Source organism: Coturnix japonica, chromosome 1 (genome assembly GCF_001577835.2).
Source record: "Coturnix japonica isolate 7356 chromosome 1, Coturnix japonica 2.1, whole genome shotgun sequence".
NCBI classification, from domain to species: Eukaryota; Metazoa; Chordata; class Aves; order Galliformes; family Phasianidae; genus Coturnix; species Coturnix japonica.
In genome coordinates, this window is record NC_029516.1 from 139784571 (window position 1) to 139805046 (window position 20476).

Below are 20476 nucleotides of genomic sequence, written 5' to 3' on the forward strand. Positions count from 1 at the left end.
TGACTGCTGCTTTTCATCCATGAGCCCCATCTGATACTGAGTCCGTATCACCCTTCTTGGTGCCACTACTGCAAAAGTTGGTGTTGCACACTAAGTTGTACTGAATGCAGCCCCTCGGCCAAATAGTTTTTTTCAGTGTTCAGGGTTTCGTCCTTGATCAACGCCTGTATCATTCCTGAGATATGAGAGCAAATACCTTTGCAGCAGACGTAATGAAACCTACTTGTCAGTGTCAGGGTGTTCTCCCCAGCATTACACTGAGACACTAAACATCTCAAAAATGTGATTTTGTACCTGAGAAAATGACATTTCCTCCCTGAGAAGTTCCTTTTTCCCTGGGTTGAGACACCACCCTAGAGGAGAGAGGGCTGGTGAGTACATGGGTGTTTTATTTAGTCTGTGCTTTTTCAAACACTGCATTCCTCTCGCTCACTGTTGCTCCATATATTATTTTAATATGAAAGGGCCCCTGTCATTAGTCTTTGTTCACTTTTTCCTTTCAGCAATTTCAGAGCAGACTTAAGAAGTCGGAGGCACCAAAAAAGTTATTTTTGCACTGTAGGTTTTAAAACTCCATTCATTACCTGTTGTTTTCTTAAGGTCTGTTTAATGCCTTTTGCTAGCTGTATGTTCCAGAGATATATTTACAGGTTTGTAATCCCTCCTGTAGACAAATACTGGGAGGAAGCAGCATTTTTTAAATAATCCTCTTGGATTTGACTTGAACTGTGTAGCTTTTTGGCCTCCTTTAAAATTAACGTCTCTTTGTCACCTGCCTTCCAGACTCTTTTCAAAAGCCCAGCTTTCTCATGTCCTACGTGCTGCATAGGCTCTTATCCCAGAACTCTTCCTCCTGCACGTAAACCTGACGGGTGAATAAAGCTGCAGCAGCAGGTTCCTTTGCTGTTCCAGAACTTAGGAATTCAAACAAACAAAGCCAATTTTGAAAGCAATTTGCTTTAAGTAAGATAGGAGGTTCTATTTGTATTGGGTGACGCTTTTATTTTTTAAGAAACAATTTTCTTGTAGTGTTTAAAATTTACTGCCAGTTTCAACAAACAGTAGAGCTCTCCAGTGTGGAAACCAGTCTATTTCATGGAAGTCTTCATGTCGAGCTTTTTTCTCTTTCTTCATCCAGATTCTATTTAGAAGAAACGCAAATTGGTCTGCTGATATAAAGGCAGACTCAGCCATGCCACCACATCCTGGTAAGGTTTTGTTCAGAAATACGAACCTCTGCTAACTGCCTGAATGTACTGAGATAGTTGTCCGAGTCCAGCTACTTACGGGCAGGTGTCCATACCACAGGGAGCTTGTACATCCAGTTCTCTTCCAAAAGCTGCTCTGTGGAAAGTTAAATGATTTAATTTCTGGCGCATTTTGCAAACTCTGAACTCACCTTACACTCAGGGAGTCATTTCTCTGCATTGTAGGTCTGATGCTGTGCCGATATGGAAGGGTGCCCACATGGTTATTCCAAGGCACTTTGATGGGAAAGCAAGTCTAATTGTGTCTGTGATTGCTTTCAGTCTCTAGGTTATGAAAAATATTCGAAACCATGCCCCTTGACTTTGTAAATATGGGGTGCATATGTGTTTTGTCTGTGTGTGGCACAAGGGAATAATGATGATTTCATTATGCAGAATAGAATTTTCTCTAAGTGAACCATTTAGTTCTTAATATTCTACCTCCAAAGAACTGTAGTTCATCCAAGGTCTCAGGCATGATTGTGGTCTACCATTTCTGTATAGCCCTGCAGTGGCATGAAGACGAGAAAGACCTCTCTAATCCCATTCCCTTCAAAGTGCTTTCCCAGATGTTGCACCCAGATGCACCCAGACCTAGAGGAGTAAATACGCATCACAGAGCTTTCAGGAACATTAACTCTTGCAGCCCACTTTTCCAGTCCCAAGCAGAGAATAGGATAGCAGTTTGCTGCTGAGATGTTCATTGATGGTGATCCCCACATGTCTTTTCTGAAGGACATCTGGAGTTGCTCATGCCCATCCTGTCTTTTGCAGGGCAGCCTGTCGATCAGAAACAAAGTCTTTGAGAGTAACTACAAGTAAGTTTCACAAAAGCCTTTGCTTTAATGTTTTACTCAAATTTCCTTTTTTGTTGATTTTTTTTTTCTTCTTTGCTTTATCCCATGCCTAGAAGGAAAAAAAGAAAGCAGATCCCGACAGCTGGTATTTTCAGTCTTTATTTCTTGAAATGAGTAGGCAGAAAATTGGGAAAATTCTACAAAACTTCTTTGCTGTGAAAAGAGAAAGATGAGATGTGTAGGACAGGTGGTTCTTTTCTACACTTCAGTATTTACTCAGAATACGAAGTTTTGTGGTATCTTGGTTATATTAACCCCAATGATCTTCTCCCAGACTCTTTTCCCTCATCTTTTGTATTTTGTTGGTTATTTTTCTTTGGTATTGTATTTATTTATTCTATATTTTATGGTGATAGAAATTGGTATCTTTACATTTGGAAAGCTCAGTGCTATTCATAGTTCATTTTCTTAGTCAGTAAAGTTTTTAGGGGAGGTGTTTTTTACTGCTTTGATTCTGTAAACACAGTGGCACACCAGGATCCTGCCCTCTGAATGAGGCAAAGCTCATCCCTTGGAGCCTTTGGCTGTTGTTTTTTTATTATTATTTCTATGGGGCTTTTCTTTGTTTATTTGTTGTTGTTTTGGTTTTAGTTTTCATTCCATGAAGCATCTGTATCACTCTTGCTGAACATGGTGGAGCAAGTCCTGGATGCATCCAGGAGGAGTGTCGGGAGCAGAATCAGAAGCATAGTTCTTGCAGACAGAAAGGGAAATGTCACTTAATTGGCATCTCCCTTGCAGTTACAGACCACAAACAAAAAATGATGTTTTTCTTGAGGAATCCAGACTAAACCCCAGGCCAGCAGCACTCTAGCTAAAGAGAGTCAGTGTGCAGGTATGCTACCACTCTGTGCAGTTGGCTGCTGATGTAAGCAGAGGCCTATTGCATCACCTCTCCACATTTTCTTTGTGAGCGGATGTTGCCATAAAAAGAAAAATCTCATCTTTACCCAGCGAACTGAAGTTTTGAAGGTCCCAAATTGTGGCTGGAGAGCAGAAGGAAATTTCCATATACCTTTGTGTGCATGCATGTGCATACATACATGTGCAAAAGTGCCTTGACATATGGGAAAAAATGATCAGGAAGTGTAATAAATGCTATTCAATGTCTGTTGTTGGGATTTGATCTGACTCCTGAATTCTGGCGCATGGAAAGAGGCCTTCTACATTTCCAAAAATGTCTTTTTTTTACTGTTGTAATAAGCATTGTGTTTATCACTTTATTTCAGGTACATATTTGGTAAGGCACATAACCAATCCTTGTCCCAGAGTGTTAATTCATTTGTTTCTCACGTAGTGCTAGGTATATCCAATCACAGGACAAAGTCTCTGCAGAACCATAAAGAGAAAACGTGTAAGTGAAGCTTCGTGTGTTAACAATTTGTTTCTCTTCTGAGTATACAGTGACAGAACAGGGCTGAGACTGATGAGGTGAATTTGGAGAGATGGAGTTAATGGAGAATTGAGTTCTTGTGAGTCTGGAAATAAAGAGTTTTTCTTGTTGCAATTTGTATAGGATAGCAATAAACTGAAGTGGAACCTAAAAGAGTGTTGGAACAGTGTGCAAGAGAAGGAAATAGATAATGGTCCTGAGCTAGTACTGGTCTTGCAGAGGGATTGGCAAGGAGAGCCAGGGTGGCAAACAGCACCCAAAGTCAACAGTGCCGTGAAATGAAAGATACTTGGGTATTGTGATGTGGGAAAATGACTTGGGTCTGAATTATCAGAAGCAGAGCTTGAACATAATTGCTTTCATAACTGCTAGAAATCAGTTGAAGTTCTGCCTGTTGTTTAAGAGTGCAGATTGTTGCTGTGCTTTTGAATTGAAGAAGTCATTTTGTTCAGTTTTCATATGAAGTAACCGTGTCGCCTTGCTTTGCCTGAGAACAAGGAGTAAAAAACCTGAATTTCAAGACTTGTCACAATTAGCACCGTACATCCTGTTCTGCTCGTAGAAATTATTTTCCCAGACTTGCTCAACTGATATGAAACTTTAATCTCTTCCCAGAAAGATCTTTTATTTGCATATTTCGACAATACTGAAACAAAATTAAAATTCACAATATTTACTGAAAAGATAATTTGGAAACAGAGATCCAAAATTACCTTTTGAAAGACATCAGAATAATCAAATTAGGCTTTTGAATCAAGATGACTGAAAATATTTCAAATGTTCAGAGGGGTGGAATTGAAACCTAGTGGTCTTCGTACAGAAAGTTGTTCCTAGTACAGTGCTGTTCACATTTTGTGCAGTTTTGGGAAGGCTGCTTGTTCTCACTGCATTGATTTCCTACCTGCAGAAGACAGAGTGTTTGCTACATGGTGCTATTATGAAGAGAGACTTTTATAAAGTATTAATATACTTTTGTAAAAAGATAGCTTTGCAAGGCACTTTGAAGTTGAAAAGTGCTTTATAAGTGCTCAGATGTTTTTTCATTAAAAAATTACACTAATAAAAATGTCACACAAAACATAAGAGTTGTCATTTTTCCCTTTTCCTTGTGCCTAAAAGCAAAGCTGCCCTCTTCCTGCCAGGAGTGCCTGAGGATGCTCTTTATAAGATGGTGTTTTTGCTGTAAAAAGATCCTTCTCTGCCTGAAATCACTTATTTTTAGTAGAAATGCAAAATCTAATTACCCATTATTTGTGGTTTTCAGTTTCTAATTTTCCCTCTTGCAGTCTGTCTCACAGTTTGTGTTTTAGAATGGTTCTGGTGTTTATGTGGGAGCTGAAACCAGCTGACATAAATACTACATGCTATATATTTTGCATAGTGCTCCATGTATATTGCATAGTATTTCCATAGCAGAAACCAAACCAGGAATAGCTCTGAGATGTCCTGACCCTGCAGAATTGTAGACCTGTTGACTTCAACTATAATACATAACATCATCAGACATAGGTAGAGGCATGGTTGCTGTGTCATTTGTTCCCTTTCAACTTGTTATGGGCTGATTCCTTAGGACCTTGTTCTGTTGTGTTTTGGCTTGGTGGTTTTTTTTGTTGCTTTTGTTGTTTTTTGGGGGAATACTCCTTCAAGACTAATGACAACAGAAACTGAATGAGGAATGTATAAAGATGTGGCTGTATGTAGCAGAGCCAGGCAGGAACCACCTGTTAAACTGTGCAGGTTTGGCTTAAGCGATTGTAGTTTGTAAAAGGAGTGAGGGACAGCATCTCCCTTATGTTCCCATGCTCCTTGTTTGGAAACACTGCACAAAACTGTAAACAGTTTCGTTTCAAGTGTTTTGCAAACTTTTTCCTTCTAAAAAAAAAAAATTAAAAAATGGAATTTTAACATGTGGCTCTTTCACAAGATAATGAAAGCTTAAATGCAGAAAAATCTGACTAGATGGCTAAGCCTGTAACCCTGAACGCTCCCCTGTGTATATTTTGTTGGTGAATCGTACTTTATGTAAAAATATTATCATTCTTTCAAAATGATGAATACCATTGCAGAAGGGGCAGCAGAGAGAAGTAAGAACTCACTCATGGTGAGAGTTACATGGAGAAGAAGCAGATAGATGGACATAATTGGGAGGGGTCATGAGATCACCTGTAATAACAGAGAAAGAAAGGAGTTTATGTCAGAGAAAAATAGGGTTGCTGCTAGATCACTGGGATGTTTTCTGTCCTGGTAGTAGACAGTTACCTCATCATTACTCAGTAGCATAATTGCCAAAAACCTGCTAAACAGATGAATAAATGAAGCTTAAATAATACACCAACGAAAGGGACTACAAGTGCGCAGTAGAGTATCTACAATTTCAGTCAATACATTTTCAGGGAATGCAAGTCCAGCTCTGTTTTATGAAGTTCCTGAGCAGCTTCCATGATGGCAGCACACCCCATTACTCTTTACGTAGGACTTCTGCTGCACCTTCCTCTGAAGCATCAGCATCGAATACTGTGATTCCAGCTAGTTGGTGCACAGAAGAAAATTGTTGAGGAGTGTACTATGCAGTACAATTCTAGTGCAGAGCAAATTGTAGTTCCTTCATCTGTTTTACGGCATGATATCTTGCTGGTATCAACATATGGCATCTTTTCTTCAGAGTATGTGAACGTCACTGAATGGCAAAGTCTGGGGGAGATTTATTTCCTTGGATGAACGATCCCCCCAAAGTTAAGAGTACATGAATACTGTAGGGAGGATGGAAAACTTTTGAAGGACTGACTAAATAATGGTTATTATTCAGCATTATTAATTCATTATTTGCCTGAGTTTAGAGAGATCGTGCGAGTAACTGCTGTAACTGTGTTCTTATACACTTAAGTGAGAGGCGTCATGGTAGCGTAGGAAAATTAATATAGTAGTAGTAATTAAACTAATTTGGATTGTGGCATCTGGATTAGAAAAGGCAATGTTTTGGAGGGCTCTTAGAAACAGATATTTTGTTAATAAAAAATTAAAAAATGACTAGTTCCATCCAGGGCATTGAGTCATACGTTTAAAACTTTCTAATTAACTTTTCCCCTCCAGACAATAGAAAACACTCATTTTCTACAGCAAACAGTCTAGAAGAATCTTCTCATGCTTCTCAGTCTCAATATACAATATACAAACCAGTCTCTGGTTTGTATAAATATCTGTCAGGATATACTGTTTACTGTCCGTTTGTTGTAAAGCTGCAGGGTACCATCAGAATGGGATTTCTTTGTGTTTCAGGATCATTTTGTCAGGTTTCAGGTCCAAGTAATAGAGTTTTCAAATTCTGGTGGGGAAGTGAAAGGTAAGCTCCCATGAAAATGAGCACAGCTTCAGGCTTTTGTTTTTAAACAGGCTCCTTCTACAAGTCTAAAACCTTACTAAAACTTAAACTAGCTAATGGTGATTTTCTTTCTCCAGTTTTCTTTTTGTCCCTAATTACTGCAGGTTCTTAGTTTCTTTCCGTGGCTATCTTTCCTGCTGTTTTCCAGAACTTGTGCACTGTTTTGTCTTCTCTTCCATTCCCATGTTTCCACTACTCCAGGCAAAGAGCCTGCCTTTGCTCCTTAGAGCTGAATGAGCATGTGAATGCCTCAGTGCAAGGTAGTAACTCTGAGGCCCATGCTCTGGCATCTGCTGAGGTATTGAAGGAACTGAAGGACAAGAGGTACTTTGAACCCAAGAGTGTCTTAGATATTTAAACTCAAGCACTTGCACAAGGCAGAAGTGCCTGAGTTGAAATGGTTGAGTGTTTGACTTTGACTTGGGATGTTACCAAACAAAAGGATCATAGTTAATGTAGTATTGCCTGTGAATAAGAACTTATTTTTTCTAGTGTGTAGCAATCCACAGATAATGTAGGAGTTTAATAGAAAAGTGACATCATAATTTTTCCCCTAAAAATTAGGTTTGTATGAAATGTTGTCATTAATCTTTAGGGAAGACTTTCTTTGACAGTGGCTTTTTTAAGGTGCATATTACTGAATGTTTTTAGAGTAACACTGCATTGACTTGTTTTTTTCTTTCTTACGCTATGCATCTATATTTAATTGAAAATAATGAAAGGTCTCCTTGGGTTGAACTTGTAAGAGATATTTTCCGTCAGTGGTGTAAATAGCGTGAGAGGAATGCAGTTAGTCCTGTCTGTAGGGGCTGGGTACACCAATTCATTGAGGAGAAGGGCTCAAAGCAGCACCTGGGAACTTCAGCTGGGTGACCCATGCTAACATCTACCTGTTGGCTGACTTTCATTTCCTATCCACAGTGACACTCTTTTTAAAGGACAAACGAACTAGTTCTGGCATTTTTTTGTCACCCTCCATCCCTTCCTGCATCAGGTATTCCTACTGCTTTTCTACCACAGAAAACGATCTGGGACTTGTGTTACAAAGTGGTTGTTGCTGGGAAGGATCTCGGGGTCAACAAAGACACAGATTTTCAGATATTTTTCAGTGAGGATCCAGAGCACAGGAAATACCTTCCTGCTTTGTTCTGAAGGTTTCTCTAGTCAAAGGAACCAATGGGGGTAGGATCACAGTTTCAAGAGAAGAATATTTACGATAAAGCTGGAAGCAGCAAGTGCTTCACTTGTAAATTGTTCATGCAGTGTGACAAGGCTATTTGGGTAGGCCTGCTAGGTCACACAGGGAGACTTATATTGCACAGCACTTTGCACCCACTGTTTGTGGCAAGGGCACATATGCAAGACAGTTCAGTGGCAGATCAGGGCATATTTTATAGCGCTTTGTCACTGGCAAGAGTGTGTGATCTGCTGTCTGCCATGCAGCTCCTGCCTGTCCCACTCACAGGAGGACAGTGAATGCTTTTCTGTGCTTCGTGCTCTGGCTGAGACTCTTAAGGTCAGGTCGGTGACATGACTGCTGACAGAGCGCTCTGACTATGCTCTGTGGGCTTTGCAAATTCAGCCAGTACTGGGTATACATGGAGACTAGGGGATTAGAGGGTAAAAACCAGCCCTATGGAAAGAGGTCTGGGAGTTTGAGTTGTCAACAAGCTGAATGTGAGTCAGCAGTGTGCCCTGGCAGCCCAAAGGGCCAACCATACCCTGGGGTGCAGCAGGCCCAGCACTGCCACTGGGCAAGGGGAGGGGCTGTCCTGCTCTGCTCTGTGCTGTGTGGCCTCACCTCCAGCACTGGGTGCAGGTCTGGGTGCCACAGCATAAGAAGGACATAAAACTATTAGAGAGTGTCTAAGGGGGGCAACGAAGATGCTGAAGGGTCCGGAGGGGAAGATGCATGGAAAGCAGATGAAGTCCCTTTGTATGTTCAGCCCAGAGGAGGGGATGCTGAGGGCAGACCTCGTGGCAGCCTACAGAACAGCATGGAGATGTGCCAGGGGAGGGACAGAATGGATGTCAAGGAAAGGTTCTTCCCCAGAGAGTGAACAGGTTCCCCAGGGCAGTGGTCACGGCACTGAGCTGCGAGAGTTCAAAGAATGTTTGGATAGCACTCTTAGACATAGGGTTTGGGTTTTAGGTTGTCCTATGAAGAGTCAGGAGCTGGACTTGAATCTTCCAGCCTTGCATATTCTATGATTCTGTCACCTTGGAGACCGGATCACTGGTTTCTCCTCACAGCAACAGTTTCTTACCCCATTCAACACCAAAACTGCAGTGCAGCCCAGATGGAGCCCAGAAGGTACCACCCCAGTGAGCTCATGTGCTGCTGACAACCGTACGGGTGGCCAAGGCCTGTACAGCATCTGACTTCCTGACAAAGGCAGCAACGTCCATTTCAGCTGGGATTCTCAGACCTGTTTGATAATTACATTGATTTTGAAACTTCGGGCTGTCGGCAAAACATTTATTGACTTTCAGAAATGCTTGGAGGGAGGTGCTGCCTCTATGACAGAGCAAGTGTTGCATCACTGGTTTGTAAAATTGAAATAGCATCTTGCAAGCTGCTTATGATTCATAAACGATAATAAATAACTTAGGAATGATTGTGTCTGACGAAGGAAACAGTTGTTGCAGAGATGCTCTTATGTTGTCCTGCTTGTGGTTAGCTGGTGTAGGACGGGGAGGTAAGAAATCACTTCTGACACACCAAGGGAACACACATGTGGACCTCACACAGTTTCTCCTCCTTATGTTTGAAGCATGCTCAACTGTGGGATGAAGGTAACTCCCAAGAGCATTTAAGTTGTATAATAATGAGCAGTGATAAAAATCCCAAACAAGAAAAGCCTTCAAAGATGACAAAAATGGGATTTTATTACAGTTCTCTTCAACAAAACACAAAGTCTGGATCAGCCATAGTAATCTTCTCCTGTGGCATTGTGCAGCACAGTAGCTGAGGCAGAACATAATGCTCAACTTCAAATAAACAGCAGAGGGTGGGATTTTCCAAAGATCTGCTCTTAGCCCAAGTCTGATCTCATTGAAGTAAATTGGGTTTTGTCAACAGCTTTGTGAGAGTCCTGCAGCTGAGTACTTTTAAAGATGATACACCATTCCTGTTAACATCTTGTACGCAAAATTAATCTTACTGAAAGTGAGTGAGAGCAGTAAATAAAGAGAACACTTTGCTGATTGAATTTTTATGTTTCCTTGGGAAATGATCAGTCATTTTTATCAGCTTGCTAAGAAGTGGCCTGCAGTGTCGTTTATCCAAATAATTAGAAATCTTCATAAACTTCCTTAAGAATAACTGGAAATCTGTGGCACCCTTTGATAACTTGGTGAAAAATAGCACAGGCCGTCTGTTTTGGGAGAAGGTGTAGCCGGATGGGATGAGGCTACCAAACTTGTACAGTAATCATGAGAATAATTACACAGCCCTTTGTCCTTATGCTAATCCCCACATCACTCCTGCAAGGTAAGATCTATACCGGTGCCTTAATCCTGTTGATTTTCTTAGTCATGTGAATGCCACAGGAATGATAAATCTCAAGGCCCTTTCCTTATATTCAGCAGATTCAGTACATAGTAATTGTGTAATTTGGCCTAAAGAAACCCCTAGGCAGTGGGTGTTCATGGGAAGCCTACAGAGGGGGTTGTGGGGATTAAGAGCAATGAGGGAAAAGTCACCACCTGTTTCCCACCCCCCTCTCTCTTTCTTTTGTCTCTCACAGGAGAAAAACCCTACAAATGCACCTGGGAGGGCTGCACCTGGAAGTTTGCTCGCTCTGATGAACTGACGCGGCATTTCCGCAAGCACACAGGAATCAAACCTTTTCAGTGCGCAGACTGTGACCGCAGCTTTTCCCGCTCAGATCACTTGGCGCTCCACCGCCGCAGGCACATGCTGGTTTGAGAAACGCTACCTATTCCAGCTGAGCTTAAGAGCTGGGTCTCTTAACTACCCGGAGTGAATTCAGCAGGGCTGAATCCCCTTCTACAGTGTTCACAGGCAGGGCTGTCTTTGCTGTCTGTAACAAAAAATAATAACAAAAATTGAAAAAAGAAAAAAAAGAAAAAAAAAAGCAGGAAAAGAAGTGCCACTCTTCTCCTCGCCATCTGAAGCTAACCCCATCTGCCCCTCAGCATGGTTACCCCCCATAAGTGTCATCACAATCGCCTGGGAAATAGCAGTCAAAATGCTACAGGAATGGGCATTATTTTACATGCTGCATCCTTTGAGAAAAAAAAAATGTTTATAGCTTGTATGTTTTTTCAGCTGTTGGACATTTTGTTCCTGAAAAATCGCTGCTGATTGGAGGATTAGATGCCGCAAACCGATGATGATGATGAGAGCAAGAACAGTAGACCTTTGTTATCCCATCTTTCCCCTTGTTTTGAATATCACCTGGCCAGTGTCAGCATCACGCCTGAGCTGTGCTACAAACGAGCTGCATGGGAGTAGGCAAGAAGATCCTGCTGGAGAGGTCCCACCATCAGAGCTGAAGGGTTGCTCGAGCTGACTTGCGCAATAACAATGGTGGCATTTTAATGCTGTACCACAAGTTGTCATTATGTCCTATAAGACACCAGCCACTTAACCCTTTTCTTTTATCCTTTCCTTTCTTTTCTTTTGGTCTTCTTGTTGAAGTCTGTAAAATAAAAAGGGGGCAGCAGCATTTCTGCTGCAAGTACAGCATCAAGTATCTGTATTTTACCATGGACTTATTTAGAACCATTTTCTGATTTGTATAGAGAAAGCCAATCTGAAAACTACTACCCCATTCTCAAAGTGCAGTTTTCTTTCATGCAGGTATCCTCTTCCCCATGACCAGTGTTTGAATACGAGGAAATAGTCAAATCTTATACTTTCTGGTACCGAGGTTAGTGGTGCAGCTATCCATGAAATGGAATTGAATGTACCAACAATGCAAAATAGAGAAGAAACAGCTGTGTCTCTTTGCAGAGAAAAAGCAATAATGAGTAAAATGGCTCTCAAGACAATAATTTGCTCCACATCAACAGAAGGGAGCTATGCAGAAATTGCACGTAAGATAATTTAAGTTAATCTTCCTGATGGTTTCACTGACCTGCTAGTTACCACAATTAAAGTACTACTTTCATTTCCTTAAACATAATGCTTACTTGTGTCTGGAAAGCAAAACATATAAAGGAAGGAGCTGAGTGTTGAGGAGTTGGTGGATGAACTGTAAGTAGGAAGAAGAAATGGTTCTACAGTGGTGCTCTGCAAGACATTAGGTTTCTCCCTGGGAGTTAGGGAATAACAAGACATTGCCAGCTGTCTGGTATGATACAAATGCTCCTTTATATGGGTATCGGTGGCTGCCTCTACTGGGATTTTCAATCCAAGCCTTTTCAGATTAAATAAAAAGAAATTCTTGATCATTCCCATACAGCCCTATAATTATGAATCAATTTGTATTAATTAAATTATGTAGGAGAGAGAGAAACTCTTAGTCATCAGTTGTTCATGAAAACAGAATTGTGTTTTTCTGTTTTCCTTCTTCACAAGGATCTGCCTATTCAGCTAAATGAGACAAAGAGAAGGCTTGGCAAGATTTTTTAAGTGTTGAGATTTTTATAGTTTAGAGATAAAAGATGTATACATAAAGGTCTTTTGCAATGCATTTAATTACAAATATTTGGTTCCAGGAGTTGCACACATTAAACTTGTGATGCCACTTGTTCATTTTTAAAGGTTAGATCAGTCTGAATTCAGTTCTTATTCCTGAAGTATTAGTTGAAATGTTGGAAACGGGTTCGGAAGTCAAGATAATCTTTAAGAAGAACAGAGAACCCTTACACACACTGAAAGTAATTGCAGTTAATTAAGGATTAATAAGACTGGAATAATACATCAAAACAGCACTTAGAGGCTCCAGAGTTTGATTGTCTTTAAATACATTGTTAACATTCTCCGATGCTGGATAATCTGTCAGTTCCCTAAAAGAAGAACTTCAGTACTGTTACTATTCAGTTTCCCCTATGGTGAGCGGTCAACATAGAAACTGCAGACAAATTACTAGCAACAACAGTTTGATGTCCCGTCCCTATAGGCTTTCGAGGCAAGACCCTGAGCAACCTGACCTAGATGTGGTGTCCCTGTTCATCGCCTTCAGAGGACCTTCCAACTCTAAGGATTCTCTGATTCTATGATAGTGGGAAAAAATGTCTCTCCCATTCCCACTGTCTGCACTGGTGATCAGCTTCCGTGAAATTTTGCAGCATTTAAGCATCCAACTCAGAACTGGACATTAAGCAGCAGTGCCAAGTGTTGATGCAGCTTAAAATGGCTGAAACAGATCAGGGCTTCTTGATAGCCTCTAAGCCATTGTGGAGCAACAGAACTGGGTTTTTGCCTACAGCATTACTTCTTTCATTTTCAAAAATGGTTGTCGGTGTTGTGCCTGAGGTTGTGCATGGATTGCATCTGCAGTCTATCTTTTATGTACTTCGAGGTCATTCCCTTTAATTGGATCAGTCAATCACAGTGTTTTGGGGAAAAGAGTCAGGTCTTTTACAGGCTTCAGTTTAGTGATTGGGAAGAAAAAATATCCAAGAGCAGTTGAGAGGCTTTAAATTTCAGTATGCAGCTTTGAATTGTCCTGTACTGACTTCACAGAGGTCCTGTAGGAAGCTCATTTCCCAGGGCAGAAATCACTCTCTGTGAACCCCATGTCTTTCAGCTGGCTACTGTATACATATGAAACACTGCAACGGAAAGAGGATCTGGTTTTATCCAATGAACCCCGGGTTGATAAGGGGGTGAAGCAGTACTCACATCAAGGGAAATAGTTGCAGAATGTGTCAGTGAGAACAGAATAAAGCCAAAAGATTGAGAGGTGTACCCTAAGTGCTATTACTTAGCAGCAGGAATTGTATGCTCAGCCTTTTCAGCAGCCACGTAAGACCTTTTTATTCTGCTGTTACTTCTTGACAGCTTACACAACCAGCAGTCATCTACTACTGGGTCTCAAGTAGGCAGTACGATCCCTAGCAAATTTCTCATTTGTTCAGAGCTGTCAGGCTTTGGCCCCAAATATTCTGTGGGAACATTTGTTATTTTGTTTTCCTCTTTGGGAGTATTTTAAGAGAGATTACTTTGTGGAAGGAGGGTGTTGGGACGTGGAGTGGATGTCCCTCATGTTCTCAGGGTGCTCTTCCACCTGTATTTCACCAAGTTCCTGTGCTTGTACAGAGACCAAGGGCAGCTGCTCCACAATGGTTTCCTCCAAAATCACCATAATTCACTGCAGTGCCGTGGCATTGCATAAACATGGTGAGCGCTGACATCACATGTGGCATGCAAAAATACCAGATCTTGTCTTGGCACAGTGCAGTAAAAGTCCATCTTAATTAACTGAGCAGTTGGGAAATACAAATGTACAGTGTCCCTGTCCTTTCAGACAGACAGAGATTTATGCTTTCTAGTGTGAATAAAGGATGGGTAATACCCACTGTGAGCATAATGGCTTGCATGGGGAACTCTGCCATGAAGTGTCAGATTTCAGAAGTTTTCAAAAGGATTCAGTGGATTTGTCAGGAAATCTCAGTAGCCAGCATTACATGAAAAGATAATGAACAAACAACTCAACTTTGATAAAGAACTTTTTACATTCTAAATTGCCATTATTTTTTGAGCATCTGTTTTATTCAGCACTGTAAAATTGGCTCATTGCAACAGCAGTTTATACTGGGGATGAAGATGCAGTATTCCTTATTCTCTATCGTGCTTACACAATTAATGGAATAGATTTAGACTGACTTGTATATATGATTATTTGCTGGAGTAATGTATAACAAAATTAACAGTGTTAAAAATGACATCAGTGATGTTGATGTTTGGGATAAACTTTCAGTGCAGAGCATGGACAAATAGCTGGACAACCTTTCTCCCCTTTAATAATGGAATAGCAGTGATCATAAATCTCGTTTTCCATTAGCCACATTGAAAATGTATTCTAGTTACCATTTATAAATTTATCTTCTGATAATAAATGATGTTTAATGGAAAAAATCTCTTTCTCCTTTATTGAAGGTGTGTACTTCAAATCAGAGTAAGATTCACTGTTAATACCCTAATTATTTTTTAGTTTGAACATTGGTTTGGAAAGGTCAGTGTGAGGAACCACATCTTCCACAGTAGATGTGTCTAAAGTAAATCTGCCCTGCTACATGCTCACCCAAATACCCATGCCTATAAATGCCAGCACTTCCATATCCCTCCTCCCATCAGCAGATATAAACAAACACGTTTGTAAAAACAAAGCAGAAGATGAAGAATTGGAAATAAATTGGAAATAATAAAAGGAAGTGCTACCTTCTTAAGAAACCAGCTCTATTACTGTATTACGCTTTTGCCTGTGATTTATAACTGGAGAAGCACACAGATTTAAAGATGACTGTTGTATTTTCACAGTTTCATGGGAGCATTAGAGTTGCTGTGGAACATATTTACAAAGTTGGTACCTTAAAAATGCTTGATTTCTGATCAACTGCAGCAGCAAAGCAGGTTTTAGTAGAAAAACAAGTAGCTATAAGGATACTGCATCTTTAGAAATCGAAATGCATTGAAAGTATTTTACTAAACTTGTAACAGTTTAAATATTCTGTAATATATGTGATAGTGGAAAAGTATTTTCAAACTCACGGTTTTTCATGGGGTGTAAATAGGTTAAATGAAGTACATTTTTAAAAATCCTTCTGTTTTCATAAAGAAAAAATTGTTAAATAATGCCTTGCAAAGCTTACACAGAAAATGCTGAGACGTAAATTATTCTGTTTTGGCAGAACACGTTTTCTCTGCAAAATGGAATAGCCACTTCTTTGCTGTTTTGCAGATAGCATGTCATATAATGAAGTCATATTGAGTCCTTCAGCATCAAATAAGTCAGCATTCAGAATGCCTTTGACTGGATAAAGGAAGAAAAAAAAACAACAATGAAAATGAAAACCATATGAAAAGGTTCTGTTTTGTTTTGTTTTCCTTCTGTCAATTCACGGTGAACTGCAGATACAGTAACAGCAAGCTCTCTGATTTTATTTGATTTTATTTGTTCTTGTATTTCTCTGACTCAAAAATAAAAGGTTGCAGAGCTGAAATAGGCAGCTGCTCTTTGCTGATTGCAGGGGAGTTCAGTCTTCGCGGTACAGTAGCATGTCAACAATCCAGTGATAGCGGGACAGTTGTGACATTTAGAATGGTCACATACTCCAGTATGGTAGTCTAAAAATCCATTTTAAAAGATGAAACAGAAACTGAAAGTGCCTGTTATTAGAACTGATGGGATGTTCCTATACTTTTACACAGCAATAACTTATGGGATTCTGTCAACAATAAAATGAAAATAAAATTAAACTCTGAGAACAATAATGCAGCACAGAAGCAAACACAAAGTGCCATTTGTATTTTCATGTTGTCATATTTTGTTAGGAATTTTAGTTAATTTCTCAAATAATGTCTGTCAGATATGTAAGATGAAAATGAATCCTTGTTTACAAAATTTTCTCATATCCATATGGATTCCAAGTAGGTGTAAGTGGAGATCACTGTGTTTTGTGACATTGCTTCCTAATTTATGTCTGATTTGCCCATATATCCATGGTATTCTCTAGTAAAATAACCACAAAACCAGCAATGGAGCTTCTTTAGGTTATACACCAGAGCAGATTCTCTTGAAAAATCCACTGCATTGAACTGTGGAGTTGAGTTTCTGTTCTTTTTTGTAATGCTAATATTTAATACCATCTTCAAAGTGGAAAGGTCGAAATATATCTCTTTTTAAAATGATTATTTTTTGGAGAAATAAATGGAAAGGGAAAAAAAAAAAAAAGTGATAACTATCAGTTTAGGGGCTATTTGAATAGCAACAAGAAACTGATATTCTTAGAATGGAGAAAGGATATTTTTTAATATTAAGTGGCCTAAACAATTGCATCAGTGGGCTGGTGGATCTCACTAGAAAATGACCAGCTGTGTCTCTTCCACTCTTTTTCTTTTTTTTTTTTTTAATCTAGTAGGTTTTCATCAAAAAGAAAAAAAAAAAAAAAGATTTACTGTTGCTAATGGGTTCTTAAAATAGCAGTGTAATGTCGTCCCTCATACTTCTGCTTCTAAAAATGAATTTATTGGAGATCACAATGTAACTGGTTCTCCTAATTTCAAGAAAGATTGCTTTCCATTCTCTAAGCTTGTATCCAGCATTTATCCATGCAGAGCTATGCTCCCATCAGTAGGTTGCTGTTTGAGTGAGAGAATGGGATTTTATTCACCAAGGCAGGATTGTGTTTGCACAGACACTCAGTGCAGAAGAAAGTGGAGGTGCAAAGTGAAAGCATGTGAACCTGCATGTGAAAACTAAGACACCTATGCATGCAGGTTAATCGTGTGATGGCCACTAATTTACTAACAACTTACACCCGTTGGACATCAGTGAAGATAATCCCATCAGATTTATTTGATGCTGGAGATGTTAGGAGAGCACCAGGGAATGTGTCAGGAGAAAAGAAATGTGAATTTCTTATGCCTGAGCTGCTGTTAGAGAGGAGGTCTCAGTTACCTGCTCTGAAGCAGTGGTGTTCCAAGGAGGCACCCATAGAAACCCATAGTGTTGGGTTGACTCCAGAGCTACATGTATTGGTTCTTCCATAGGAAAGGACACCAAGGCTTCAACTCAGGCTTTTTTGTGTCTTTTTGAAAAACAAGTAGGAGATTTGCTTTTCTTTTATTGACTTTCCAACAGCTTGTGCTTACTGATTTCAAATGATGAAATTAACTACAAATCGCTTTTGAAGCAATTTGTAGACTGTCCAGTAAACAATCATTCAGTCCTCTGACCTAGCAAAACTGTATACAAGTTTCAGCTGTTGTGAAAATAGGAACGGTACCAGTTATTTGGGATCCTCTTGGCCATCTGCGTGACTTAAAAGTCACGCTTCCCCCAGCTCATTCTCAGGATGCTCACACTTTTTATAAAAGATAATATGAATGGAGGTTCATACTTTAACTTCCTAAACCTGGTTATTGATGCACCTGGATGCATTTGGAAAACTCATTGTCTGCCAGGAAACGCACTCAAGTAGGTGATGACTTTCATGGATTGTCATAAACATGAACCGTGAAATGCAGACATTGGTTTGGATGCTGCCTTTCTCCTTGTTCCCATCTTTCTAGATGTAAAGAACTTCTTTGGAAAGGCAGTTTTTGACCCATAATCTTTGCAAGAGAACTAAACTTTTTCAAAATTCCGAGTTGATGTTCTTGTCTCCGATTTTCTGATTCCAGTGGTTTTCACGGCTAGATTTCCATCTTATTTTGTTGTTTAAAAAAAAAAAAAAAATTTATTTTTTCCCTGTAGTCCTATATATTGCCTCCTTTGCAATATAAGTTCTCCATTTTACACCTACACAGTGTGCTCCCTTGACCTGCTCTCTGTTGCTAAGAAGTTATAATACCCCATTTGCACTTCCAATAGAATATACACAGAGATAGGAATGAATGACTTAAGTTTCATGCACCGCCAGCCTTAAACCCTCCAACCCACACACGCAGACACACACATGCATACGCTATAAATGAAAGAGAGATTTGGACACTGCTATCAACATGTGGGGTCAAAAACACCATTAATTTGGAAAATTCTTTCAGCTGTGTTTAGGAAGAAACGGCAGAATAATGAAAAATACCATTCCTGGCCAAGTCATTTATGGATGAAGCAAATTCCCCTATGGCGTTAGTTGAATGAAATCCTAAGAATGGAGTTGTATTTGGCCCCAAACTCTTCCTTATTAATCAGGTTGCTAAAGTTGTATATTCCAATGAGTGTTCATTTGATCCTCCTGTGTAAAAATACAAAAACATCCCTTAGTTTTTAAAGTGATTAATTTGGGACTGAAGCTTCATGACAATGGAATTAGTGTTTTTGGCACCTCTTTCTTTTTTCCTATGATAAGATTCAAAAGGGAGGGTCATTATCAGTAACCCCATAGAGATTATAGTGTCAATAGAAGTCCTATACTTCAAAGGAATAAAAACAGCAGTGCTAGCAAGCAAACATCGTAGTTTCTTAAGTCTTTTTTGTTTTTGCCTTCTTTTCAAAAGAATTTAAATGCAAAAATTTCTTCAAAAATAATAAAAGTAATCATCTGATGATCTAATTTCCCGATAGTTTCCTCCGCATTTATATAGTATGTAGTGTTTAGGCAACACCTATGTTATAAGTTTATTAATATTATGTAAGTGTTGTTCTTGTATTTATGTATAGTGTATGTATTGTAAATATACTCAGAGCTTTTTTTCCTCTTCCTGTAAAATGGTGATTTTTTTGCCCTATAATAATGTAAAGGGAATCCCGTAATGAAATTCTGTCAGAGGATGATTATTCCAGTCTATTCTCAAAGATTTAAATGAACAAGTGTTATCGTTTTTAATGGTGTCTCAGACATATTTTGTTGGTGCATTGCTTTTCTGTATTCAACTTTCCTATGAATTGAGCTGTGAATTGAAATAGAGTTTAAACCTTTAAATGTATGCATTTGTATAATTATCTGAATGGAGGCATGAAGGTTAAATAAAGCATTTTGTATGGAACAAACCCCCTAATTATTACTGTGAATGACTCAAGCCTTCTGGAATACCCAGTTATTAACTTTTAAAATTAAACCTTTGTTAAAAAAAAAAAAAAAAAAAAAAATCTTTTCTATAAACATATAGTGATTTTTTAAATGGAATGTTTTCTTAAGAAATGGGTTTTACTTGCTTTTCTGAGTTTTTAAAAGCCATCGTATAGAGTGCACATTCTTTCTCCTTTCTCAGTGTTTGTGCATCTGTGGCAAGGCTGGAACAAATAAAATAACACTCAGCAGTATAAACAAAAATGTCCTGGGATGATATAAAAATATTTTGCATTACTATATAATCTGACTTCGTTACGTATTTTAAAATGGAATTCTGTGTCTGCCTGTTTTCTTTTTTCTCTTTTCATTCCCCATTCGTAGGGATGCAGTTAATTTATAATGTTCTTAAGATTCCCACAATGCTGAGAGGGGATTCACTCATTGTGTGCGTGTCAAGTGAAGGAACAGCGGTTGGAGGAGGACTTTAGTGAGCTGGAGCATTCAGTTTTGTACTTAGATGAAGTTGGGTGGTATTTGTGATTGCTTTTAGGGATGTTTTGAGACCCATGGGCTTCTTCCTCATGTCATTTCCACAAAGAAGTTTCCTTTTTGTTTGAGCCACTATTTAGGACAACTGAGGAGATCAAGCTAGAGGCTCTGAGCTGCACTTTTCCCTTAGTGGTGAAATTTCTCCTTAAATGGGGTTTTCCTTTCAACCACAGTTATTTGCTTTTAACCAATATGATAATTTATCTAATAAAAGCCTCACTGTTACATGTTTATAGGCAGAAGAAGTAAACAAAGAGATCTAGAGACCTCTGAACCTTATCAAGAGATGTGTCTAAACCAAAACCCAGCTAGAACAGATTTTGGATGTCTGAGTAGGAACATCAGCTCATCCTGCTGGTCCTTCCAAGGTACTTCTGCTCTCCACACAATGCGTTGTTTG

General features: G+C 39.3%; 1 protein-coding gene across 7 annotated transcripts in view; it reads left to right on the forward strand.

Moving 5' to 3' along the window:
* Positions 1-19505, forward strand: part of KLF12 (Kruppel like factor 12) — a 261902-nt gene extending 242397 nt beyond the window's left edge. For 5 of the 7 annotated variants that reach the window (XM_015851638.2, XM_015851641.2, XM_015851639.2 and 2 more), the window contains one exon: positions 10626-19505. In XM_015851638.2, coding sequence (XP_015707124.1) covers positions 10626-10807 — 182 coding nt within the window. In that variant the 3' untranslated portion in view covers positions 10808-19505. Of the gene's footprint in view, positions 1-1138; positions 7660-10625 lie in introns of those variants that run through there. The other 2 variants (XR_001552620.2, XM_015851644.2) reach the window with 2 other exon arrangements.
* The last annotated feature ends 971 nt before the right edge of the window (positions 19506-20476 follow it).